Here is a 27,214-nt window from a genome sequence, read left to right on the forward strand (position 1 = left end):
GGGATAATAAACTAGCTTAGGAGCTGGGTCTTGGATGATAAACCAGTTTCAGAGCTGGGTCTGGGAGGATAACCCAGTTTAGGATCTGGGTCTGAAAGTATAAACCAGTGCAGGAGCTAAATTTTGGTGAGAAAATCTTTGTAAAGATTTAGATACTATATTGCCTCTTGAGTTAAAGATCCATCATTCAGCTAGATGACAAAGCTTTTGTCCATTTCAAGCCTGACTTCTTCATCGCTATGCCCCCTGCTGGCCATACCTGTAAGTGTCATGCTGAGGACTCTGCTGAGCTGCTGTGTGATTGTACTCATGGGCAGCTCAGTATAGCTCCAGCCCATCAGCGATGCCCCACTTAACAAGGAACTGATTCATATGCTTGGTGTCTTTTGCATTTATGTAAATATTTGACCATCTAAAAGTATTAATATATTTACATATACATATATTTACATATGGGTGTGTGTGTGTGTGTGTGTGTGTGTGTGTAACTTTTCCAGTTTGAATAAAAGAGGGCAGCTGTAGCATTAATCAAAGGCAGCTTGCATCAGCTCACTTCCTGGAATCCAGACTAAACGTAACGTAAGGCGCACTTCTTCCTTCATAACAAAGAGTGACATTTTCTAATTATTTTTCCGTGTGCCCTTCCTGTCGGAGATGGGCTCTGTGATTAATTCGTCGGCGTAGCCCGTGTGCCACGAGCTCTGCTGGCGCTGGAGGGTGCTGCTTATGGGATGTTTCGTAAAAGATCTTAAGAGACAGGAATGGAGATGTTGGCTTGTTGAAAACGGCGGTTTGGAGAAGGGCTGGGAGTGTTTTGAGGACCGCGCAGGTATGCCCGTATCCTCTGGGTGTTCGGGCCCAGTGTTGCCATGGTAACAGGGACGGGGAAACAGCGTTGGTTTTATTTGTTTGACCGGCCCAGTGGGTGTCCCCAGATTCACGCCTTCCCACAGCCCATGACCAATCGATGGAGGACCTGGCACCTTTCTCAGAAGGAGATTCTCCTCGCATCTCCCATGGAAACTGAGTACGCTCAATGGCGGCAGTAATGAGCAGGTGCTGGCCAGACCTTTGTTGTAGTCCACCTCATCTAATTAGACCTTGGATGCAAGCGGAACCGACATGGAATCAGAATCCGATCCATTGAGATGGGTTTAATGGGGGTTTGTTAGGGGCAGAGTCCCCGAGGAAAGCATCTGGATGAATGTTATTTAGCTGTGGCTAAGAGAACAGGTGACGGGGGTGGGGGGGGTAACAGAAGGGAAGGTTTATTAGGTAATTGGAGGTCATCCAGTGGACTGCATGTATGTATGTGTGTGTGTTTGGGGGAGTGGGTTCACTGGCTGTATGGACGTTTGAGGAGAAAACACACTGGGGACAGTCATGTGACATGCGAGGATGTCACCACGGTTTAAATGAAACCGTCTCCTTTTCAGTGACTAGCTAACTAATAGCTGGACACCACCCTTGTTGTGATTATTTGTTGAGAAATGGTCCGTCTGACAGTTTGAGCATATAAATCAGGACTTCACTATTTTGGACTTCCTCAGCTGAGCCCTGGAGGATGGGCTCCCCCTTTGAGTCTGGTTCCTCCCAAGGTTTCTTCATTCTAGGGAGTTTTCCTTTACCCCTGTCACCTCTGGCTTACACTCTGGGGACATTGGGAAAAATAATATAAAGCGCTTTGAGACAATGTGATGTTTTGAAAATGAGCCATACAAATATAATTGAATTAAACTGAATTGAATTGATCAGTGGTGTTTGGTTAGCTGATAGTTTCACCTTCCCCTTGAGGTGGATGTTTTAATGATTTGTTTGTCTGATCTGTGACGTTATAGCTAGCTCTTGACTGGACACTGCCCTTCTGTGATCATTTGTTGCGACTGGTGTGATTGATCTGTGACGTTATAGCAAGCTGACAGCTGGACACCACCCTTGTTTTGATTGTTTTGATTGGTCCGATTGATCGGTGATGTTTTAGCTAGCAGATAGCTGAATGCTGCCTTTGTTATGAGCGACACGCCTGTTTCCAGTTCCCATGTGTCATGTTTGCCTTTCCAGGGTCACGATGCTTCAAAGGTCGATCCCCTTCCCCATAGCCGCAGTCTGGTAGTCAAAACAGTTCAATGAAGTTTTCTTTGTATGACCCTTGGGGTCAGAGGTCAATTAGTGCCAGCGGTCAGGGAAAAGTCATGATATTTAAATTGCAAGATGGGTCAGCATTGACGTCCTCCCCCGCTGTCCCTTCAGGCCACTGTCGAGTGGCCTTTCCAGCGTGCGGCCAGATGTCACACAAGTTGTATCATGGAGAATCAACTGTCCGAGTGCAAAACGATAATTCCACACCAATTAGTGTGTGTATAATCAGCGTAATTCACATCCTGTTCCACTTATGTGGAAAACAAAGACAAAAGTACAGTGGCGTGCTAATTACAAACATATTTGATTAATTACACGCTCTGCGAAACCCCGTTTAAAGAGACATGCTCCCATTGGCTCACAGCAGAATTCCTTTTGTGCCGGTCACAGCAAGCGCGTCCAATTAGGAACTTACACTTTGTTACCGCGGAAACAAACATGCACCGGCTGGACGTGGCATCCCTTTGACACGGCTCAAAGTAAAGAGTAAACATGCTGAGGAGAGCGTGTATTTGCAATTGGGGCCCGTGGGGGGCGGGAGGTTACTAACAGAGCCATACCCATTTCCTGCTCCTCTGTAAACAGTTCGACCTAAACCTAAACCTATCAGGGACGTGGCTGGCTGCCATAGTTCTCCAATAGCAGCTTCTGCTCAGCTCAGTGTAAGATGTGTTCAAATCCCACACTGTAACCAATCCTGTCATAGGGAGGTGTGTGTAACTACTCTTAGCCCCTCCCTTGTGTATAGCTGTGTGTAGACCACACCTGCTCTAAGCCTCTCCCTTGTGTACATCTGTGTGTAGACCACACCTGCTCTAAGCCTCTCCCTTGTGTACAGCTGTGTGTAGACCACACCTGCTCTAAGCCCCTCCCTTGTGTATAGCTGTGTATAGACCACACCTGATCTAAGCCCCTCCCTTGTGTATAGCTGTGTATAGACCACACCTGCTCTAAGCCCCTCCCTTGTGTATAGCTGTGTATAGACCACACCTGATCTAAGCCCCTCCCTTGTGTATAGCTGTGTATAGACCACACCTGATCTAAGCCCCTCCCTTGTGTATAGCTGTGTATAGACCACACCTGATCTAAGCCCCTCCCTTGTGTATAGCTGTGTATAGACCACACCTGCTCTAAGCCCCTCCCTTGTGTATAGCTGTGTATAGACCACACCTGATCTAAGCCCCTCCCTTGTGTATAGCTGTGTATAGACCACACCTGATCTAAGCCCCTCCCTTGTGTATAGCTGTGTATAGACCACACCTGATCTAAGCCCCTCCCTTGTGTACATCATTAGTAGTAGTGGTCCTACACCTGCTACTGAATAATTGCAGGTCTGACGTCCTCATGATCTCTCTGCTTTGAGTGGGTCTCTGTCATCTGTTCCTGGCCCCCCCCAGGGGGTCGCTTAAACCCCCTCCCCCCCCTTCCTCCCAGGGGTTTGTGGTTTCTCTCAGAGCCAGTGAAGGTAGTGTCCTGGAGGGCCCCCCCCTCCCTGGCAGCACCCACACTGGAGACTGCAGTAAACATACCTTCTGTCACTACCCTAGCTCCCCCCCCCCACCAGAAACACTTCTCTTCAGAGAAAAGGTAGAGCTGCTGCTTTTCAATTTGGAGGACAGTGTTCAGACCCCTGGGGGCTGCGCCGTCGCCCCCTCCCTCGTATGCCTTGTTTCACTTAGCGCCCCGTCTGCTGCTCCCACTCTGAACAGGTAACTGGCTTGTCTATCCCACCTGGGCGCCGTGGCAGCCTTTGGCGGCCAGAACTGCCGTTCGTGGTTCGCACGTCACGTCTGTGAGTGTTTGTGTGTGTGTGTTTGTATGGGTTTTGTATATATTACATTGTGAGGAGCAAATGTCCCCAAAATGTGATAAAAACCCGTTATTTTAATGTTGAGAGGATGATTTTTTCGGTCTCCACAAGGGGAAATATCTTGGACTGTAATCAAAAAAGTTAAAATGTGTGTGTGTGTGAAAGACAGAGCGGTGATGAATACTCTCTACACAGGCAGGCTTCTTCATGGGGGGCAGGGGGGTTCTGGGCCAGATCACCTCCACTTCGCAGGGTCCATCTGGATCAGAGTTAACCGGATCGTGGTCTATGAACCTCAGAGCTAGCTAGGGCTCAATAGCCAACTCCCTGTGCCTTCTTTCCAGCATGGACCTCTGTGAAAGGCTTCAGTGATTGGACGTGGTCGCTCTGAGGTGTGGCTTCATATCCTGGATGTTCCCTCCCTGTGCTGCCATTGGCCAGCTGGGAATCAGGTGCTGGGGGTCCTGCACCTGTGGTACTGTTTGCACAGCTAGCGGCAGAATCCCAGCCTGCGGTAGCCGCTGCAGTTTTATTCGCTGTGTGCAGATAACTTAATAACTTTTAAAAAACTTTAAAACAAACCAATTGGTATCTCACAACTTTAAGTTTGCTAAGAAATCGGAAGAAGGCTGAACAGTGCATTGTTCAGGGATTACCCATCATGCTTTGCTGTTTTTTAATAAACTCATTCCTCTGCTTCTCCTAGAGGCTTGCTATTTAAAAACCACGATAATTATCTTTCGTTATTATTTAATTGCTGTTTTTCATTTTAAAACAAATACAGATTAACCCCCTTCACTTATCAGGAATAATAAAGAAAGTGTAGGTTTGGCAGTGGGCTAGTGAGTGCGCCCCCCCCCCCCCCCCACCTTTCCTCATTCGGAATGTATCTCCTCGCCACACAGCGCCGTGCAGAACGGCTAATCCCACCCCCCCACCCTCAGCCCCGAGCCGTTACCACGGCTTCTACACAGCTCGCTGGCGTAGAATAAAGCCCGTCATTAAAATGTTAAAGAGTTCTCTGGGATAATCCAGAACTGGGCCTTGCCGGCGGCACCGTCCCGATAGCGGCACAATGCCGGTGCTGATGTGGTCAGAAGGAGGAGCTGATGAGCGCTCCTGGCGGGGGGGGGGGGGGGGGCGTGACCTCCAGAGGCAGATCGGGGGCAGCCCGGTGGGGATGGGTTTAAGTACGGAGCGTGCGGACAGGGTGGGTGAGGCTTGTAGTCAGGGTGATGATCTGGAGGGGGAGGAGGTTCTGTCAGAACATGGTGGGTCAGACCTGAATTACATGCACCTATGTCTGAAATAATTTCTGCAAAATTGTGGGACCTAGACTTAGACCTAGCAGGAACAATGTAACTTAATGCTATGGTACATGGTGTGAGGCTGTGCCCAATGGGAGCCAGTAGGGGGCGCAGCAGAGTACTGCGTTTATGAGGTTCCCTGCTGCTGGGAGGGCACCAGATGGCAACTTTTGAAGCAGGGTGTATAGGGCGGGGGGGGGGGGGGTGGAGATACATGGGCGTGGGGTGCGGTCAGCTGCAGCGGAGGAGCCACCAAACCCAGCTGCCGGGGGGTGGAATGTGCCATCTGTGCGGGGCCCGTGCGGGCCGTGGCGGGTAGGAAAACACCGTGTGCCAGCGTTTCCTCTAACCCAGTCAGCCCCCCAGGGCTGCTCCCCCCCCTACGTGTCTCTACCACTCTTAATTAGCCCAGATGCTGAGAAGTTCACGAATCCTTAGCCAAAAACCAGTCTGAGGCCCCCACAGCCCTCCCCCGCTCCGATTAACATGCATCGAACCCGGGGCCACGGATGTACCGCTTTCCTGCGCCTTATCCAGCTTGACTCCGGCAGCACGGCCCCCCTCCTCTGAACACTGGCTTGCCGGGGGGGGGGGGGGCTTCAATGTACCTGGCTGGTGGAGGAGTGTGACTGGCTGAGCCAGCAGCCGGAACATTCCGGCGGCCCGGTGAAGAGACAAGGCAATTAAAAGCGAGCGAGGAGCATGCGGCGGGCCCAACCATGAGGGGGGGGGGTGCAGCTCCCACGCCAGCGTGCTCATTAGAGCTGCCTTCCTCAGTCCGTTACGTCTTAGAAATGCTTTTTCAATGAAATGCACTTCTGGCCTGACGGACGGAGGCAGTTTGTTTGTGTACATAAAAGCCTTGGTCGGGGGAAGCGTTTGCTCCATTTATCGTTATTATTGCAGTTCATCAGAGGAAGAGGGAACTCTTAATGAAGCAACTACCCGCAGGGGTGAAGGGCGGCGTCTCGGCACGACCGAGACCCCCCCCCCGGGGCATCAGTAATTAGACAGGAACCCAGAGCGGGACAATCAGAGATGGAGATGCAGTAGGAAGGGAGAAACTGAACAGCCCTTCAAACACATGTGTTGGGACAAGGTGGCATGAAGAAGCTGTGAATGTTGGGGGATAGATGGTTGGGGGGGGGGTTTAACGTTTAACTGGTAATGATGGGTCATGGGGCTGGAGTGGCACTTTGAGAGGTATGGAGCTCACCAGCAAACAGCTGATGGTCGAAATGCCACAGGGGGGACTTCAGTTTAACCAGGATTAACCTGCCTCCAGATCTGGGCCTGTCGTTGCCGGGCTGCCTCCCGTCCCAGAGAGCCGCTGGAGCCGCGTTTTAATTAGCGCTCGATTTACACCTGACACATGGGTGAGGCCCTCGCCCTGGCAGCGCTTGGATTAAGCTGTAGGAGCAGGCAGGGCGCTGGTGTGCTGGGAGCGCCGAGGACCGGGACCTCAGCTTAGCCGTCCTGCTAGTGCCTGTCTGTTTGCCTGGAAACCTACCCCACTATGCTCTGACCCCTCACGTTCAGAGGTTTATTTTCTTCTTCCTTCCCCAGTCGGGGCCCCCAGGCATCCATCTCCTCTCAGCAAAGGCTACCTTAAACTCTTAAAAGCAGCTGACACTGATCCAGGGTCAGTAGCGGGAGCAGCTTTCCATCTTTGCCTCTTAGTTTGATTCCAGTCACACGGGCATGCTGGGTATACAGGCTATGTGACACAGAGCAACACAGCGCCTCCCTGTGGTAAGCCCCGCTCAGCAGCAGGAGCTGTCTCTGTAAAGCTCTCTAATTAAGCTCCCACTGCCGTCAGTATGCTGTCTGCAGGCAGATCCAAGTCCCCTTCAGACACTTCTCTGATTTTCTCGTCACACGCCAGGGGTCAGGGGTTCGTATGCCATGACCTTACGGCGATTCTGGTTGTGGCCTGACAGGGATCTGTCTAAATATGGACCCCCCAGCACCCCCTCCCTGCACTGTCTCCATGTTTACCCTGGAGATCTGCACTGTACCTATGTGACTAATGCCCCCCCCCCCCCTTTCAGTTGGGCGGGGGTGGCTTCCAGCAGGGCGGAGCTTTTTCTGGGGCCAAAGGGAAGCACAGATAAAATGGGCTTCCAGGAACATGGACACTCGGCAGCTCTTTAGAGTAATCTAAGCTGGGGGAGAGAGTGGACGAATGGAGGGGGGGAGGGAGACAAGGGGGGCATTTGGGTGAAGGAGGGGGAGGTGAGGGAAATATGAGCTTCTTATCCTCAGTAGAGTTTGCGTCTTAGGGGCTGCTGTTGCTATTCCCCTTATATGCAGACATATGCCTGACTTTGAATATGTGACCTGCCCCCCCCTGCCGCACGTGTGCCCGGGTCTCTGCCAGCGTGGCTTCTCAGCGTGGCCGCAGTCCCTAATTGAAACTTTGAGCTGCACATAAGAGGATTTTGGTGTCGCAATGAAAGACAAAATCAGCACATCCTCTTCAGCATTCTCCTTCTGTGGGAGAGCAACTCCTGCCACTCTTTCCAGGATTAGCCCCCCCCCACACACACACGCACAAGCCTGCCAGAGATTCCACATGATATATTTAGATGTTATTTGCCAACACAGCCGTGCGCGCCGCCTGTGCTCTGCCCCGCGCCACTCCGCCAAGGCTGCCTTTGATTTGTCACACAGGCAGGATAATGCGCCATGCACTGTCACGGCACTAGCTCCGGGAGCAGCCGGGGGGGCAGGGGCCCGCGGAGTCGGCCGACATGGGGCTGTGGGAAAGGGGCCAGGGTTGCGGATGTGAAGCGGGCTGAGAAGGAGGCCGAAAGTAAAGAGGAAAAGGGGGCACAAGGAGAGAGGAGAAGGGGACAGAAGGAGAGAGGAGAAGGGGGCACAAGGAGGGAGGAGAAGGGGGTACAAATACAGGATGGAGATGAGAGCACAAGGAGAGAGGAGAAGGGGACACAAGAAGGGAGGAGAAGGGGACAGAAGGAGAGGAGAAGGGGGCACAAGGAGGGAGGAGAAGGGGGTACAAATACAGGAAGGAGATGGGGAGCACAAGGAGAGAGGAGTAGGGGACACAAGAAGGGAGGAGAAGGGGGTACAAATACGGAGGAGAAGGGGGGCACAAGGAGGGAGGAGAAGGGGGTACAAATAGGGGAAGGAGATGGGGAGCACAAAGAGAGAGGATTAGGGGACACAAGAAGGGAGGAGAAGGGGACAGAAGGAGAGAGGAGAAGGGGGTACAAATAGGGGAAGGAGATGGGGAGCACAAGGAGAGAGGATTAGGGGACACAAGAAGGGAGGAGAAGGGGACAGAAGGAGAGAGGAGAAGGGGGCACAAGGAGGGAGGAGAAGGGGGTACAAATACAGGATGGAGATGAGAGCACAAGGAGAGAGGAGAAGGGGACACAAGAAGGGAGGAGAAGGGGACAGAAGGAGAGGAGAAGGGGGCACAAGGAGGGAGGAGAAGGGGGTACAAATACAGGAAGGAGATGGGGAGCACAAGGAGAGAGGAGTAGGGGACACAAGAAGGGAGGAGAAGGGGGTACAAATACGGAGGAGAAGGGGGGCACAAGGAGGGAGGAGAAGGGGGTACAAATAGGGGAAGGAGATGGGGAGCACAAGGAGAGAGGAGTAGGGGACACAAGAAGGGAGGAGAAGGGGACAGAAGGAGAGAGGAGAAGGGGGTACAAATAGGGGAAGGAGATGGGGAGCACAAGGAGAGAGGAGTAGGGGACACAAGAAGGGAGGAGAAGGGGACAGAAGGAGAGAGGAGTAGGGCACACAAGAAGAGAGGAGAAGGGGTACAAATACAGAGGAGAAGGGGGGCACAAGGAGGGAGGAGAAGGGGGTACAAATAGGGAGCAGAAGGAGAGAGGAGAAGGGGGTACAAATAGGGAAGGACATGGGGAGCACAAGGAGAGAGGAGTAGGGGACACAAGAAGGGAGGAGAAGGGGGTACAAATACGGAGGAGAAGGGGGCACAAGGAGGGAGGAGAAGGTGGTACAAATAGGGAGGAGAAGGGGACACAAGGAGGGAGGAGAAGGGGACACAAGGCGAGAGGTGAAGGGGGGCACAAGTCACACAGTAACACATGCACCCACACAAACACAAAGATGCAAACACGCAGCCGCATGCTCGCACACCGGCACCAACACGTTGGCGGTATTTAGGCCTGTGAGGTGTTTCCTGTGTGTTGCCTTGCCTTCCTGTCTCTGTGTTTTCCCTGCAATCTTTAACAAAAGCAGTTCTTTCTGCAGCCTGTCGATCCCATCCCTGGCAGAAATCCCTCCCCTCCGTGCACTTAACCCGTGGCCATGAGACAGATTATTAATTTATGGCCCTGGCTTCTGATTGATTCTGCCTCATTTGGTTGTTACAGAGAGACTTGGTCATTGTTTATTTATGACTGCACTCATAGGGGGGTGGGGGGGGGGGGTGCCATCTCACGCCCCGTCCCGGACGCGCTCCAGTCACACTTCACTCACTCGACTCTCCCTTGCCGTGTTGACCGCCCGGTTCCAACCTCTGCAGGGGGCTGGGGGGGGGGATGGACCCCCGCGTGGCGAGAAGCGGTCTGGGTCAGGCTGCTCATGCATTATTGATCTGTTCAGAGAGGATGGGTCACCCAGACACTGTGCTGACACCCCCCATCTCTACCCCCCCCCCCCCCCCCCCCCCCACACACACACACACACATTATCCTTCTCTCGTCCTTCCCTTTCTTCTCTTCCGAATGGATATTCCACTCCTCACTCCCTGGTCCCCCCCCCCCCCTCCACCCCGCCTCTTTATCTCTCTCTGTGCTCTCTCCTCTCCTTCCCTCCATTCACAGAGCTGCTAAAAATGCTAAACTTTCCTTCTTGGTTATTTGATGGTATCGTTCGGTGTGAAAGGGCTTTCTCTCTCTGTCTCTGCCGGGGTGGGGGGGGCACACTGATAATGGCACGCTGAGGATGGACCTGTTGAAAGGGGGAGCATCGACAGGACTGCAGCAATGATCCGATTGGCCGGGTTCCTCCACCAAGAAGAGCCTGCTGCCAGCCAGAGCTGCCCATGGCATCGGGGAGGGGGTCATTTGGGGGGGGGGGGGGATCAAAGGTCTGGCGCGAAGTGACTAGCACCGTGCAGCCCCTTACACACCACCCCGCACACAGGCTGCCTGGCAGCGAGCCCAGCCTTGAGTGCCGAGCTCAGTAGTAACCCCGGGGCCGTATGGGACACCTCCCTCTCTGATTGGCTGTTTTCTACAGAGAGCCAGCCGTTTGGTCACACCCACGTTAACAGTTAGTGCTGATGCATTCTGGGGGAGGAGGACCAGGTATGGGAAAACCAACCGTGATACAGTTCCACTGGCTCATACCCCACAGACAAGGTGTGGTCTAGGGGTGCGGCTGGGGTGTAGCATTTTTGGGTTGAAGACCAGGGAAAGTCTTCAGGACTGCCTGACAGGATTCCCTCTGACCAAACTCCCTGTTTCCATGGGAATGGCTGCCCCACAGCCCCAGTGGCTGAAACAGAGGGAGCAGGAAAAAGTAGCTGCGGCACTCTGGGAAACCACGCCTTGGTCAGAATTCCTGTCCTATCTTTGATACTCTGATGTGGTGATTTGACCGAGCGCAGAAGTGGCATGTGATAAGTCGGTCGTCAGCATGATTCCCCCCCAGTCTGTCTCTGTGGGTGGGTTAAAAGCGTCGGGTATCACTCGTGCCACATTCAGTGAGGAGCCAGGCCTTCATTTCACCAATTACCTTGTGAAACTTGATTCGGGGTAGAGCTGAGGAATCGTCAGGATGGAGCTGAAGACCGCCTCGCAGAGGCTGAAGGGTATCATCAGGATGGACCTGAAAGCTGCCTCGCAGAGGCAGAGGGGAATCATCAGGATGGAGCTGAAGGCTACCTCGTAGAGGCCGAGGGGAATCATCAGGATGGAGCTGAAGGCCGCCTCGCAGAGGCCAAGGGGAATCATCAGGATGGAGCTGAAGGCTGCCTCGTAGAGGCCGAGGGGGCCATCCGCTGGCTGTTGTTCTGTTTCCAGCCAGTGGGGAGTGACAGGCTTTGATGCCCTCTTCTCTAGTCAGACCCTGCAGCAGTAGCGCCCCCCACCTGTGTGTGGATGGCACCCCAGGGGACTTCCTTTTCCTTCGGGAGACATTTTCCCCTCATTCGTTTCCAGCCATGTTTCATTGTGCCTCATCTTATACTGGACTGAGCTGTTCGAGATTGATATGAGGCCACAGAGAATGCCTTATAGAGAAGTCTCTCGCCCCTTTCTGCATTCTCTGTGTGAATCTGCACCTTGCTTTTAAGTCACAGGTGGGGCAGAGTGAGGAGGGAATGGGCGGGAGGGTTTTAATGGAGCTTGTGCATTCAGGTGTTGCAGGAAAGACGGTTTGGGCTCTGAGGCGGTGCTGGTCGCGCTATGTGATTTGGGACTTCTGAGCAGGGTTAGAAAGAATCCTGGGCTGAGCGATGATGGTGCCAGTTTATTACTCCAGGGGCACCAGGCGGCACTGTATGAATTTGGGTCTGGATTAAGACAAACGAAGGCTGTGATTCGCAGCCCTGGTGTCAACATGGTCAAGGCCGTCCGACTCCCATTAACAATTGATAGTGAATGTCCACCCACACAATCCTGATGTTTATAAGGATGTATATTTAAGACACCATCGAATCAGGAGGCTGGTAGTATGGTGACAGCTGGAGGAAGTGGAAAGGCACTGGAGTAAGTGAAAGGTCACAGGAAGAAGTGGAAGGGCGTAGGGGGAAGTGGAAGGTCATGGGAGGAAGTGGATGGGCATAGAAGGAAGCAGAAGGGTGTAGGAGGAAGTGGAAGGGCATGGGAGGAAATGAAATGGCACTGGAGGAAGAGGAAGGGCGCAGGAGGAAGTGGAAGGGCACAGGAGGAAGTGGAAGGGCGTAGGAGGAAGTGGAAGGGTGTAGGAGGAAGTGGAAGGGCGTAGGAGGAAGCATAAGGATGTGAGAGGAAGTGAAAAGGCATGGGAAGAAGTGAAAGGGCATGGGAAGAAGTAGAATGGCACGGAAAAAAGTGGAAGGGCACGGGAAGAAGTGTAAAGGCACGGGAGAGAGGACGTGAAAGGACACAGGAGAAATTGAATCCTCCTAGAAGAACAGCTGCCTGCTGTTACCATCCATCTGTTATTCATGGCCTACATTCACAGCAGAACTTACCCTCAATAGCACAAAGTTTCTGGGCTGGACATTTACATAACTTACCCTAAAAACCCAAGAAATTCAGGTGTTAGATGGTTATGGAGACCGTCCTCAGTACCATAGAAACTTCACCTGGATATTTACAGTACCACTGCATCAGCGTACTACAAATAGCCACAGAAACAAAAATTATTGTTAAAACTGTCAGTGGTCTGACCAATCAGAGCCCAGCGCAAAGAAGAAGATGCTAATAAATGTCAGGTGACCAATTATGGTGTACCGTCTGGGCTTTTCAGTGAGCATATGTATCTTCAGAAAGAGCTGTTAGTATTTAGCAGGACTGCTTGACGCCCAGTTCGAAATCTTATTATGGCTGACGTTATCATTTATGCTTTTGCCGTTAAAAATGTTTCAGTGCTTCCTTTAAGCAGTAGGTCTTCAAGGCGGCCGCTGTGGATCACATCCCTCCTGAGGGACTTCAGATCTCTGTCAGTGCTTTCTTTCCTACTACTCACACAGCCTGAGTGAATCCCTTCCAGAACATTCTGAAAATTATGAGTGGAACATGGCAGTGGGATGATGGTGTGTGAGTCCCCCCCCCCCCCCTCCATGTAGGATGAGGTACCCATACAAAGTGCTGCTCCGCCTTATGCCCAGATCACATTTCTGCGGTGAGATGACTGATTGATGGATGGAGGGATTTTGTTTTCCATCTGATTTGCACACCCGTGCTGGACGGAGTGCAGGATCACGAGATTAACGGAATTAAGATGCACGTCAAATTTAATCCCCATATATTAATGTGATAGCAGAGATTAGCGGTGTAATCCATTTAGGATTTGAAATATGTAATCCACTTGAATCCCAATGAAGCCGAACAATACAATCACAATCGTTGTATGTTTAATCGTTTTCTTTAACCTTTAAAAAGGGAGAGGCTTGAAAAGCAAGGAATGTAAAACAGTTTCACGTGAGCTGGGGTGGCCTGGAATGTGTAGTTTTTTTTCTTCCAGCCTATAGCGAACTGTATGTGTAGCAAAACTACAGTGACCAGCATGCCATGGAGCAGGCTGATAACTCAGTAGCTTTCGAGCTGGATTGTGAGCATGGCTACTGAGGGGATGTGTGTATGCAGTGCTGGACAGTGAAATGCGAGCTGCAGCACACATTAATTCGCCCCCCAGGCTTTGTTTACCCGCTCTGTTGCCGGTGGCCGAGCTCCAGCGTAGCACAGCTCATATCAGTGGGTTTCTAATTGCCTGTTTGTTCGAATCTGGCCTCAGGGTCCTCGGTCGCCTCCCCCTACCACACGACCCCCCCCCCCCCCCAGTCCCATCCCGGTTGCCATTTCTTTCCCCCAGTCCAATAAGTGGAGCACGGTTGATGATAATGGGCGTCTTGTCCATGCCTGTCTGTAATTAACTTAGGTGGAATTCTGTGACGATCTTAACTGTGAGGGGAACACATCTCCCAGCCTGGGCTGATAGCAGATGCCCCCCCTAGGTGTGTGGCAAGGTCCGTAATAGAATACCCTACCTGGGCACCCCTCACTCCTACCCCCCAAAATGAGCTAACCTGATCGGGGAGATTAGATAGCCCTTGTGTGGATCCGAGGCGGTCTTGTGTAGCTGCCCCCCCCCCCACAATTGTCCATTCCTCTGTTCTCCTCTCTCTCCCCCTTTGAGCGGATGCCACAATGCGAGCCCTTGGAAGCGTGTGCCATGTCGGGGGGCGGGTGGGGGTGATTCGCACTGCCAGCCAGGCAGGGAGGCACTAGGGCTTAGCCTTCCGGGCCCCAGAGAAGTAGAGCGAGGGGCCCGCTGCCAGGAAATGTGGTATGGGGGGGCCGTAAACCTTTGAAATGAAACCAGAGGGGTTCTTTCAAAGGCCCATTCTCTGACTGAACAAGATCTCCTGGCGACAGAAGTCGGGCGGCGCGGGGTCGGTGGGACGGCACAGGTGGAGAGCGAAGGAGCCCGGTGGCGATCACAGGCTCCATTGTGCCCCTCCCCTCCCCCCCGCCTCCGTGGGACGGCATCACGAATCTGCACCATGCAGCTCTTAGAGATATAGAATAATCGCTTACAGCAATGTGAAGCGCAAGAAGGAGTGCAACCATTCGCAGAGCACATTGGCAGCTAGGAGTACTTTGTCCTTACAGACCTCTGTGCTGAACCTCTGTGAGATAACCTCTGTTCTGTCTATAGACTGAATACCAGACAGTATTGAGCCATGATGATAATAATGAAGAAGATGATGATGACGGTGTTGATGATAATAATGGAGATGATGACAAAGATGATAATGGTGTTGATGATGATGTAGATGATGATGACGATAGTGTTGATGATGGTGTTAATGACGATGATGACAAAGATGATGATGATGACGATGGTGTTGATGATGTTGTAAATGATGATGGTGACGACGATGATGAGGATGTGTTGATGGTCAAGTTGATGATGATGATGAATACAATGGTGTTGATGATGATGAAGATGATGATGTTGATACTGACGGTGATGATAACAATGGTGTTGACGATGATGATGAAAATTATGATGATGATGATAACGATGGTGTTGATGAGGATGAAGATGATGATAATGATGATGATAATTTGAAGGCAAAGCTCCAATGGTCAGAATTATTGATGTTTGTATGGAGTTGATTTGGTTCCTTTTACATGGAAAGAATGTCACCCCAGCTATTTGCCAAGGGACCCTAACAGCTATGCTCTCTCCGGCATCCTCAGATCCGCGTGGATGGACCCTCCCATGGCGCCTTACGGTACGAGACCATCCAGGTTGTGGAGAGCGGCCCAATTCTGCGGGACATGGCCTTCTCCACAGACCACCACTTCCTCTACGTCATGTCAGACACGCAGGTAAATGTCACCCATTTACTGTGCTGACTTTGAAGGTTCCAGGCTCTGATTCGGAGGACAACATGAGGGGCTCATCCTGCTCATATGGTTCACTATTGGATGTGAGCTTCTGGGCCATATTCCCAGGCCTGGTCTAATGGCCTGACACCTGATCTATCACATACTCTGCACTCTCCCTCTCTGCTCTGATGTTATAAAGAAACACAGTGTATTTTCAAATGGGAAGAGCTCTGAGTCAACCCCCCTCAACTCCCCCACGACTGGGCCACCAGTCCGATGTCTCTCTGTTATAATTGGGCTGATATCAGGTTGCATCAGAAACAAATATTGCTATTATTAGTATATTATCATCTGTTATGCAGTAGTGTTGCTATTTTAAAATGATCTCTTATCGAACCAGAGGCCGGGGACCTGGCACCTGTCCTAGGAAACCTACAAAATATGATGATCACACACTCACATACAGGAAGCAAACAGCCACACTAAAGGCAGATGGACCTTCTATCCCTTATGTCATAGCCAGTGTGTGGCAGCATCTGTACAATGATTAATCTAGATGATATTATTAACAGGAGTGGCAGGTCAGCCCATTGGTGACAGGGAGGCCCAAAACCGAAGCAGTGGGAGGGGGGATGTGTGCCACAGAGCTGGGGTCGTGTTTCTGGGGTGGGGTGATGGTGGGGGGGGGGGTTGAGCCGAGACTGTGGTGGGGCTGGGGACGGTGCCACCAAGCCAGGAATTTCGGGGAGTTCGGGGAGTGGACCTGAACCGAGGTGGGGGTGGGGGGGGTCTTACTAGTAGCATTAAATTGCTTGCCGCAATCTCATAGAGGAGGATCCCTTATAGAGGAGGATCCCTCACAAAGGAGGATCCGTCATAAAAGAGGATCCCTCATGGAGGAGGATCCCTCATAGAGGAGGATACGTCATAAAAGAGGATCCCTCATGGAGGAGGATCCCTCATAGAGGAGGATCCCTTATCAAGCAAGATCCCTCAAAGAGGAGGGTCCCTTTAGAATAGAATAGAATAGAATAGAATAGAATACAGCCGGCCCTCGTTTATCGCGGTTAATCAGTTCCAGACTCTACCACGATCAGTGAATTTCCGCGAAGTAGGATTCTTTATTTATAAATAGAATATTTTCATAGTTAGAGCATTGAAGACATGTTTACGACCTTCTAAATACAGTTTTTAACATTATTAGAGCCCTCTAGACATGAAATAACATCCTTTAGTCACCATTACTGTTATGATTACTGGACACGGAAGCAGGAACAGGGAGACGAGGAATCAGGATCGAAGGGTTTATTTGGAATCACTCCAAATGCAGGACACAGGAACATGTAACATCAAAACGTCAATGACAGACCTGGGGTTGCAGACCCTGACGTGGACTTAAATACACCGGACGAATCAAACTGACAGAAAACAGCTGATCACAATCGGGGTTGCACACGTGGTTAATAAGGAGGCGTGGCACACAAGAGGATCGTACAGGCAGGTCATAACAATTATTCCCATATTACCCAATATATTAGACAAAATAAGAGAAAATAAGACATATTAGATGTTACAAATATATTATTATTATTATTGTACATTTAATTACGAAGAGCAAAGATGCTTCCGATGCATAACTATGTATCATTTTCACTGTCTTGATCAACTTTTTAATCAATATACAAAAAACCGCGATAGAGTGAAGCCGCGAGAGTCGAAGCGTGAAGTGGCGAGGGACGACTGTAGAATAGAATACCTTCATTGTCATTGCACAAGTACAATTGTTACTGCACGGGTACAATGAGATTTAGTTTGCGACTTCCGTACTCAATTATCAAGGAGATTCCATCATAGAGGAGGATCCCTTATAGAAAAGGATCCCTCATAGAGGAGGATCCCTTATGGAGGGGGATCCCCCCTTCAGGGCTGGGTTTGATACACTAATAATCTACCCTGGCTTTAAGCTCTGTATACAGCCCTGCTATTATTGGCCGGATGCTGCTCTTCTCGCCTCGGAGCCCCAATCGCTGACCTGTTGCCATTGGAGGCCGGTATCTCCATTGCTTTGCTGCTCTTCATTCCTTATCTTTCCTCCCTTCTCCGCCTCTCTCCCGCCCGGCCCGGATGCCCAAGGGCATATTGGTCTCATTTCGGTATCTCCTATGAAAAATGTCCCACAGCACATGATAAGTATTAAAAATATCACTGTGTCAAAAGGGCAGCTGGTAATATTGCACAGGAAGGCAGCAGGGGGCTCTGATATATTCCTGTTTGATTAGGCTCTTTAATACACAGCAACAGTGGCGTCCCGTAGTGCGTATGTGAGAGAGACTGCAGTGTGTTGCGTGTATGCTTGTGAGAAAGTATAGTGTGTTGCATGTGAGAGAGAATGTGGTGTGTGGCAGGCGTGTGAGTGTGATAATTTGTGTGTGAGAGAGTGTGTGGCATGTTGCGTGTGGATGAGAGAGTATGGTGCGTTGTGTGTGTGAGAATGTGGCGTGTTATGTGTATGAGAGATTGTGACATGTTATTTGTGTCTGAGAGTGTGTGGTGTGTTATGAGTGTGAGAGAGTGAGGTGTGTTGTGTGTCTGAGAGCATGCAGTGTGTGTAAGAGAGCGTGGTGCATTGTGTGTGTGAGAGAGTGTTGTGCAGTATGTGTGCATGAGACAGTATGACGTGTTGCACGTATGTGAGAGAGGGGGTGGTGTGTTGTGTGTGTGAGGGAGAGTGACATGTTGTGTAAGCTTGCATGTGCACAGTTGAGTGTGGAGCTTATGTGCTTGCATGTGTGTGTGGTGTACCTGTGCCTGGTTTCACAAGTGTGTGAAAAAGCATTATAGCATAACATCAGCCCCATTCTCTCTGTCTCTCTCACTCAGTACCCAAGTGTGACTCCTGCATCTACAAACAGAATTAGGATTATTTTGACAGAGAACTTAAGCTGATTTGTTTTTTATTATTAAATTCCCTGCTCTGGATGGTAATACCTCACCTCCTTATACCTCTGAGGTAGTGCAAAGAAGAAAAGACTTTCTGTGCGATTGGGGTGGGGCTAAGCTCCTTGCCTTGGAACCCTCACATACCTTATGGAACCTGATGTAAACAGAAGCCAGTAGTGCTCTGCTGGAACAGCCAGTAACGGATTTCCTAAATAAATCCTTCCAGAACCCTCTGCAACCCCACTGCAAGCCGAATTCTCTAACATTTTAGAACCCCATAAATGGACCATCTGTTCTAGAAAGTTCTAGAACCCATATTGTTATATCATGGAGTTCTGCACTGCACAATGCCACAACATGCCCTGCTGCTTCAGGACTGCCCAAGGAGATCCTGGACACGGTGCGTCTGGCCTGTACGTGGCTTCTCATTTCATATTCTTGGTTATTTGCAAATCGCTTGTTCAGATTCGAGTCAATGTGGCGCATTTTCTCGAAGCGTACTTTCCCATGTTGTATTCAGAGGGTGTCTGCTTTCAGCGCTGAGCGCTGTAGAAAGGCTGTTTGGATTACAGGATGTCTGACACTAAAACAGCAGGCTTTTCCATTACATCAGTTATGTCAGATTAATTCTCAGTTGCGATCTATTGTCTTACACTAATTAGCCCATTAACCTAGAAAAGTTCTGTTTTCTCTAAGCATCGTGGGATGTCATCTCTGAAGAACACAAGGTTATATTTAGAAAGGTTTGTGGCAATGTAAACGGCCATGGAAGAGTGCGTGCAGGTCCTGTGTTAGCACCTGGTGGTTGGCGGGGCAGGGCAGGGATCACCACAAATTCCGGGTGCCCGGAATTTTTCATCCTCAGGAACAGATTGAAATTCGGGAGGCTTTCAGCAGCCTGATAGCAGGTTCTAAGATATTGCCAGAACATTCTGCATTTTTAACAGAATGCAGAGGGTGGAGTGTTCCGGACCACATCAGCACCGCAGCCAGGATTCGGCTGGAGTGTGTAATTACTGAGCCCATTATGGGCCCGTTTGGTCCACTAGGGTGTGATTACAGATTCATTGTTCAGAGGCCAGACCCAGGGCCAAGCCCCTTCTCCACCACCATCCAAAAAGAGTAATTATGGAGGCCCTTTGTAGGATGGAGCTTGCTCCATGACCCAGAAGCCAAACTGGAGAGCAGCTGACCAGCCTGTAACGGATCAGCGGCTCCTGGGGGGTTTCTCTCTGTTACCTGCATGAATGTGCACAGTTGGGGGCAGAGCATTGACTTACTTGTGCCGCCCCTCCATTCTCCCTCCCAGGCAGACTAGAGGGTTGAAAGATGCTGGGAGTGGTGGTTTTATGGTGGCAAGTTTCCCAGTTGGATCAGCTTATCTTCCGGGGGACCAACAATGAGTTGGTAGTTTGAGAGGGTTAGGAGAACAGCCTGGCTCCGTAAGCAGGTCGATCGCTGTGTCAGAGAGGGTGACGGTGCTGCTTTGGGGGTGGGGGGGCGGAGGGGGGCTGCTGTTGTCCTGGATGGATGACCAAGGTCACAATGTCCCTGTCAAACTGGGAACCACTGCTGAACTGATAATGGAACCAGCAGTCTTTTGGAAGTGAGACCATGCTGTGCTGAACGGGACTAAGGGAAGCCAAATTCAGGATTCATCTCACGAAAGATCACCAGGACTGATCCACAAGGCCAGACCACTGATGGCGTTGCAGCATACATACTGCTCCTTCTTCAGGATAACATGGGAAATATGTCCATGTGAGGACAGCCAGTAGCAGTTCTGTACGGCAAGAGAGCAGGCGATTCAGTTGGCTGTTGTCAAGTCCTGTCAGCGCCCATGGAAGGTGTTTATGGCTTAGGGTGCCTTGAGCAATGGATTCAGGCTCATAGGGCTCCAGTCATTTGACTCTCAAGGGTAGATGCCTGCCCTGCTTTAATGGAATATATCGTTAAGTAGTTCATTTAGATGTATAACCAGTGGTGAGTATCTCCAGTCAGAATTTGAACAAATCCGATAAAGGCTGAAAAGCAGCGATAAAAGGGTGTCATTGTGAAGCTCTGAGCCCAGGACTCTGCAGAGAGTTAGCATGGCTAAAGCAGAGAAGCAGAGGCCTGTTAGCCTCGACTAGCGCGTAGCGTAGTGCTCATCATGGTGCCTTCACTAAACAGTCCTCATCTCTTTTTCACGCTTCTCACAAGGCGTATACGCTTGTGTCACGTGCTGCATGTCTTCCAGATGGAAGCTCATTTCAGCCTGGAAGGCGATTTGCATTTTATTTTACATGCGTGAAAATGCTGGTGTTCATGATGGAGGTGGTTTTGACTTCGATGATCGCATTCCTGGCGCAGAGCAGCACGGCCTGTTAGCGACGTTCTCACAGGAGGGAAACGGCAGCATCACTACGCTGGACTCAAGTCAAGAAAGGAAGCCGGTTGCCTGTAGAAAAACCTCCGCAGCAATTGGATCGTTAGCCGATCAGACAGTTAGCTGCTTTGACCGTTAGCCAGTTGATCCGTTAGCCAATTGAACCGTTAGCTGATTGGACCATTAGCCGACTGGGCCATTAGCACGGGGCTGCAGACCAGCTGACCATCACTTTGACCCTGTACTTCGAGTTCGCGGAAGAGCACACATCACAATGTACCTCCTTCACAGTTTCCCCCCATGTTCACAGAGCTACGTGTCTAAATTACTTTTGTAAAATGACATTTCACATTATGGAGCGTCCAGCACATGGGAGTCGCTTTCAGTGTGTCCCCCCTCCCCCCCAACCCTTCCCCAATTACGCACTCGTGACGCAGAGCAGAGCTGAACCATTAAATCGCGTGATCCGCATGGCAACCCACGGTAACCCGCCTGGCGTGAAAGTCAAATGCTATCACCCCCCCCCCCCTCCCCAGAGGCACGTGCCGTTTACGGGAAACAGTGCTTGCAATCTCATCAAAAATATTTAATGAAGACGACCTTTCATTTCAATTATGAGCGTGCGTTTAATGACAATCATCGGGGTCCTGCGTTATATAATCCCCCTGTCTCACATCCAGTTTATGGACTCTTTTTATTAGGTTTTTATGGGATCCTACTTTGTGCTGGAGGGGATTTTTCTTACTGGGGGGTGGGGGGGGGGACCCCATACGCTGTATCTCATCTGCTGTATAAAGACTAAATCAGAAAATCCCTGGGGGAGTTGGAAAGGAGACATCTGCCCTAGCAGAACCCTTTGCTTATGTCTTATATATCTTATGTATCTATACCCACACATGTGCACATACTGCTATGGCTTATATATCTAATGTATCTATACCCACACATGTGCACATACTGCTATGTCTTATATATCTTATGTATCTATACCCACACATGTACACATACTGCTGTGTCTTATATATCTTATGTATCTATACCCACACGTGCACATACTGCTGTGTCTTATATATCTTATGTATCTATACCCACACGTGCACATACTGCTGTGTCTTATATATCTTATGTATCTATACCCACACATGTACACATACTGCTATGGCTTATATATCTTATGTATCTATACCCACACATGTTCACATACTGCTATGTCTTATATATCTTATGAATCTATACCCATACATGTGCACATACTGCTATGTCTTATATATCTTATGTATCTATACCCACACGTACATAATGCATACAGACGCATTAATGCCCCCGCCCACATGGATGCGACTCCCATGCGAACGCAGAGTGCGGTGCTTTTGCATCCTTCCCTCCCAGGCCTATTTACTGAGTCCCCCCCCGCACCAATGCGGTTTGCGCGGAATTGCCTCTGATGCGTTGGAGTACCCCTGCGAGCTATAAGAAAGAATGCAAAATTGCCTAGTGTGCGTGGGGGGGCTGATTGCTTCCGCACATGGCTGGGTGGGGGGTGTAAGGGGGCCGCTGCAGGGCTTAGCCCCCCTGGTGGCACAGACCAGCTGGGTGACCGGGGCCTGGTCCCAATCTGGCTGCATGTCCCCCCTCCAGCAGCATCTCGCGTTGGCATGGCGCCTCCTTCAAGGTAAAGCACAGCCTCCATTATCGTAGCTCGTGGTTGGTGCCGTCGGCTTTCGTCCACAGCCACCTCTCCTCGGCAAGAATTAATGCAGTTGATTTTATTGAAAGGGTGTGTATTTATGAAAGTGCTGGCCTCTAGGGCGGCGGTATGAACACAGGAGGCACTGACGGAGACAGAGAGCAATGGCCTGTGTCACCCGCATCACCGCTTAGCTGCCCGTCATGCTCAGGTGTGTTTGACATGTATCTGTGGCAGTACTGTAAATGTGATATGTATACCCTTTTGTGAAACACAAACAAAAAAAAAAAACATAAAAAGCTTTTTCATACACATACAGATATCTACTCTCATTTAATTAAAATGGCGGGATACTTCAAGGATTTGATGCACGGGGTCATGAGCTTTAGTAAACAGCTTTGCAAAGAGCCGATCTGGTTTCCCGGCCCTCTCTGCGCTCCCCAAAATCTCCAGCACCTGTCCAATCTGCACAGAGTGGGACTGTTGATGAACCGAAGCGCAGATGACGATACTAACTGCCGATCCGCTTCTGATAACGGGACGAATATCAGGACATCTGCTGCGTTTTACTGCCGCCGACCTCCGTGCAAGGCGCTATACAGCAGGGTTCCAATTGGCCAAGAGCCGCGCCACCTTATTCGGCTGGCATGGTACAGCCGTTTTCCACCAGCTGGGCTGGTGACATCCCTCCCTTGATGCATCTGGGTGAGAAGAGGCGGGGGCGTCATGTGAGCCCCCCAGAGACAGTTGAAAATGTGTCCGCTTTGATTAAACTCCCCCCCCCCCCTTCCCACTCGGCAAAAGGGTTGCTGTTTAATGCAGGGCGCTTGGGTTGTGAGACATTAACAGCGACAGGGAGAGACAGAGAGCCATTCCTCTGAAGGCTCGGATCGGACGCGGGGGGGGGCTGGCACGTTTAGCTGCAGGTGAAAACTCCAGTTTCACCTCCTTTAATTATGGGCCAGCAGAGGACTAACGAGGGATCGCCATAATAAATCTGGGTGGGGAGGGGGGGGTAGGAAGACCCCAGGCCTCAGGCTTTAAGGTGGGATTGGGGAAAGATAGACAGTAACGGAAGGCGAAGGAAATCTGTCTTTAATACTGCCACCCCCCCCTTTTGGAGCGATCTGTCTGTTGAGGGCCGCGGAGGCTGTCAAGTACCTTTTAAAAAGCCATTTCTTCAAACTTTCTTTGTGCTCTTTGTCAGTCGTCCATTTGTTCCTTTACCCCCAGTTTTCTTTACTGATTTTATACAGAGGAATCCCCCCCCCCATGCCCCCCACTCCGTTATAGGAGTTTAATTCATTCTAGCAAAACTGCTCATTCGGTGAAAACTCGTATAACGCAAATTAATTCCCCATTACCTCCCATGTTATAATTTTTAATTGGTTCTCCCCAAGCAGCCAGATTTCACGTTAGCGTAGAAAACGCTGAAATGGGAAGCAGTGACTCCAGCGTCACCTTGAAGCAGTGCTGTGTCGACCGTGAGAGGTCGTTGTGTCTCATGGACAGGGCTGAACGGCGTGATTGATCTAATTTGAATATGTTTGCTTTTAATTTCTGGTTTTAATACATTAGCATAGTTTTCGGGACTAACTTTAAAAATGACATTGTCGTCATTAGCGTTGCTGCTGTATTATTTCTTGGGCTCGGCGTTTTCTGCGTTCAGTCAGTGGTGCATTCTGGGTTCTCACCCGATTCTGGGGATTCTTCCCACCTCCTAAACATAATGAATGGGCAGCCATTCTCAGGGACGGGAAGCTGAGGAGAGATTTGATTTGCTCCCATCTTTTCATGTAGCGCCCCTGAAACTCAAGGATTTGCTTCTGTCCTTGTAACTCTGAAGCTGTTCTGCTCCCATTTGGTAATATTTGTTATCCAGTTACTGTCAGAAATGTATGTTAAATCTGAACAGCAGCAGCTCTGTTTAATTGTGAACAATGAAGTGTGAGAAACATGCACTGACACATGCCCGCGTGACACTTCTGAGCGTGCTGCTGACTTCCCCACCTCTGATTGAGGTTTCTCTCCTCTGAGCACGTCTTCCTGAGCAAAGAGCGCAGATGAGTGAGTTATAATCCCACGGGTTTATGGGTTATAATCTCTCAGGTTTATAGATTATAATCTCACAGGTTTATGTTTTTTAATCTCACAGGTTTTCGGGTTAATCATCGTACCATTCAGACTGTGTCCAAGTGTGCTATATCGTTTTGATAACAATTAATGTCTTTTTCTATTTTCATTCATGCTCTCTTTCTCCTGGTCTTGCCTTTTCCTTAACATCATAAGTCACCGTTAAAGGATGGTTCTGAGAACAAATGGAAAGTCCTTGGAAATCCTAGGACAATTGGAGAGTTTGGCTGAAAAAACCTCTGCGGCTGTTTCCCTCCCTGACTGAGACTGTTTCCCTCCCTGACTGAGACTGTTTCCCTCCCTGACTTAGACTCTTACTTACACACCTCTAATTACGGTGCTGTATTACCATCAGCTGGGAAAAGGCCTTAATCTCACATTTCTTATGGTACTTTTTGTTACCCTTTTCATGACCTCAATTGTTCCTTCATGGACAGTGAAGTCCAGAAACAGCCCAGCAAATGTCCTGTTCAGTGGCTGCAGAAGGGACACAGGTTCTGATTACTACTGTGCGACAATTAAGCTGCCTTTTGTTCCCCATTGGCTGAATGGTCTTGATCTTTTGTGCGTAATCCTTTCATTTGACATTGCTCTTCACCTTCACTGAGAACCTCACAGCAGATTCCAATTACCCACAGGTCACGATATGGTTTTACCCACGGGACACGATATATCGTTATCCAAAGATCAAGATATGCCATTAGCCAGGAGTCATGGTTTGCCATTACCCGCGGTTCACAGTGTGCCGTTACCTACATGTTGCAGTTTGCCGTCACCCACAACTTGCAATTTGCCGTTACCCACAATTTGCAGTTTGCCGTTACCCACAATTTGCAGTTTGCCATTACCCACAAGTTGCAATTTGCCGTCACCCACAAGTTGCAGTTTGCCGTTACCCACAATTTGCAGTTTGCCGTCACCCACAAGTTGCAGTTTGCCGTCACCCACAAGTTGCAGTTTGCCGTCACCCACAAGTTGCAGTTTGCCGTCACCCACAAGTTGCAGTTTGCCGTCACCCACAAGTTGCAGTTTGCCGTCACCCACAAGTTGCAGTTTGCCGTTACCCACAATTTGCAGTTTGCCGTTACCCACGGGTCACAGTTTGGCATTACCCATGGAGTCACGGTTTGCCATTACCCACTGGACGTCAGGGTTCTGTATACACCCTGCTTCTTACTTAGGTCTCATTGCTGCTCTCGTGTGATGAGTGAAGTGACTGGAGGATTATCGTAAATATGGCCAGAGCAGTACAGAGCTTTCCCCTTGATATATCTGAGTACCCCTGCATAACTAGTCCCTGTCTCCTGGTAGATGGGTTGCTCATTCTGTAGGGATTGCCACTAACCCACACCCACTTAGATAACCCCATCTCAGCAGAAGAGCTGAGTGTGCTGATAATAGTCACCATACCACTGTCATCTCCAATGCAGAGACGCGCAGAGCAGGTTCTCGATAGGCTGGAAACATATTGTTGTTCATCACTCTTGTGCTTCATGGAGATTTGATAATATTTTGATTTAATCCATTTAACTGCTGCTCTTGACCAGATCACCCAGCCAATTAAAGTGCTATGCGACGTTTGATTATTCAGTATTTACCTGTGGGGTCCAGGGAATGGATGGTGTTCAGAAAACAGAACTATAAATGTACACGGGATGTAAAACAAATGCAAAACATGCATCACCGGTGTGAGAAATATGCAAATATACCATATGAGTCTTGTGTTTTGTTTGTATAAAAGAAGATCCCTGTGACTTTGGGGGGATTTTGTGCACAGGGGTAGCAGTTACAAACTGCCAACACTGGCGGTCATGAACTGTAAACAGTGAGAGCTTCCCCCCAGCAGGGGGCGTGTGCCTGTGCTCCAGTTCTCTGGCTTCTCGTCAAAAACACAGTCGGGAAAAACAGGCACGTCGCTGTAACACTCACCCGCGGTTACAGAGAGCAGCATGTAAAACATTAAAACGTTAAAAGGAAGGAGAGAGGAAAATGCCCCCTGACACCGTAGATCTGCGTGCCGTTCTCGAGGCTCGCTAAGGAACACGCTATTGATATTCAATGGCAGGGAAGGCTATCATTTCTGAAGCTCGGTTTTACTGGATAAATATTCAGATTTCGCCACTTGTCTGGGGCAGGTAATTACTGCTATTACATTCTGTGCACTTTCTACCCCCATAAAAAAGATGGAAAAAGATAAGAAATCTCCTTTCAGGGATAAAAATGGCAGTTGTAAGTTTTGAATAGCGTAAATGATAAAAGCCTCACTTTTGGAGTCAATATCAAACCTAAAGTACCTTAAAATGCGGAGCGGCATTGTGGTGTGCGGTAGAGATAGGCATGACATTTCTGGGGGATGCACTTTGCCGCGTCTGACTGGGCGCTCCCTTTTGTCCCTGTGAGTCATCCGCTACATTAGATCCGCACCAAACTGCCCCTCTTCCCCACTCCCCCCTTTTCTGAATCTCACCAGTGCGCTTTCTGGTTTTTTTATTGTTGTTATCCTCACATTTGTAACTTGCCGTCGGTCTTTTCCGCGTGTGAATATTCACACTTCGACGAATGTAATTAACTGTCTGCACGTGCTGGATTTTACCCTGTTTAACTGAAGCGGGCTGGCGGACTGAGGGCGAGTGACGTCCTGTCCTGTTATGTTGACTCCGCCAGCACTGACGTATGGAATCCGTCATCTCAGCCACATCGAGTATTTAATTTTTTTAATATATGGAGGCCCAGCTGTTTGGCGATGGAGAACTCCTGGGGTGACTTATTTTAAAATCC

The 27,214-nt window shown here is 49.9% G+C and overlaps 1 protein-coding gene across 3 annotated transcripts in view; it reads left to right on the forward strand.

The window, feature by feature from the left end:
• Positions 1 to 27,214, forward strand: part of plxna4 (plexin A4) — a 158,306-nt gene that overhangs the window by 63,947 nt on the left and 67,145 nt on the right. For all 3 annotated transcript variants that reach the window (XM_072709299.1, XM_072709298.1, XM_072709300.1), the window contains exon 4: positions 15,177 to 15,308. In XM_072709299.1, the coding sequence (XP_072565400.1) occupies positions 15,177 to 15,308 (132 nt within the window). The remainder of the gene's footprint in view (positions 1 to 15,176; positions 15,309 to 27,214) is intronic.

Source organism: Paramormyrops kingsleyae, chromosome 1 (assembly GCF_048594095.1).
Source record: "Paramormyrops kingsleyae isolate MSU_618 chromosome 1, PKINGS_0.4, whole genome shotgun sequence".
Lineage (NCBI taxonomy): Eukaryota > Metazoa > Chordata > Actinopteri > Osteoglossiformes > Mormyridae > Paramormyrops > Paramormyrops kingsleyae.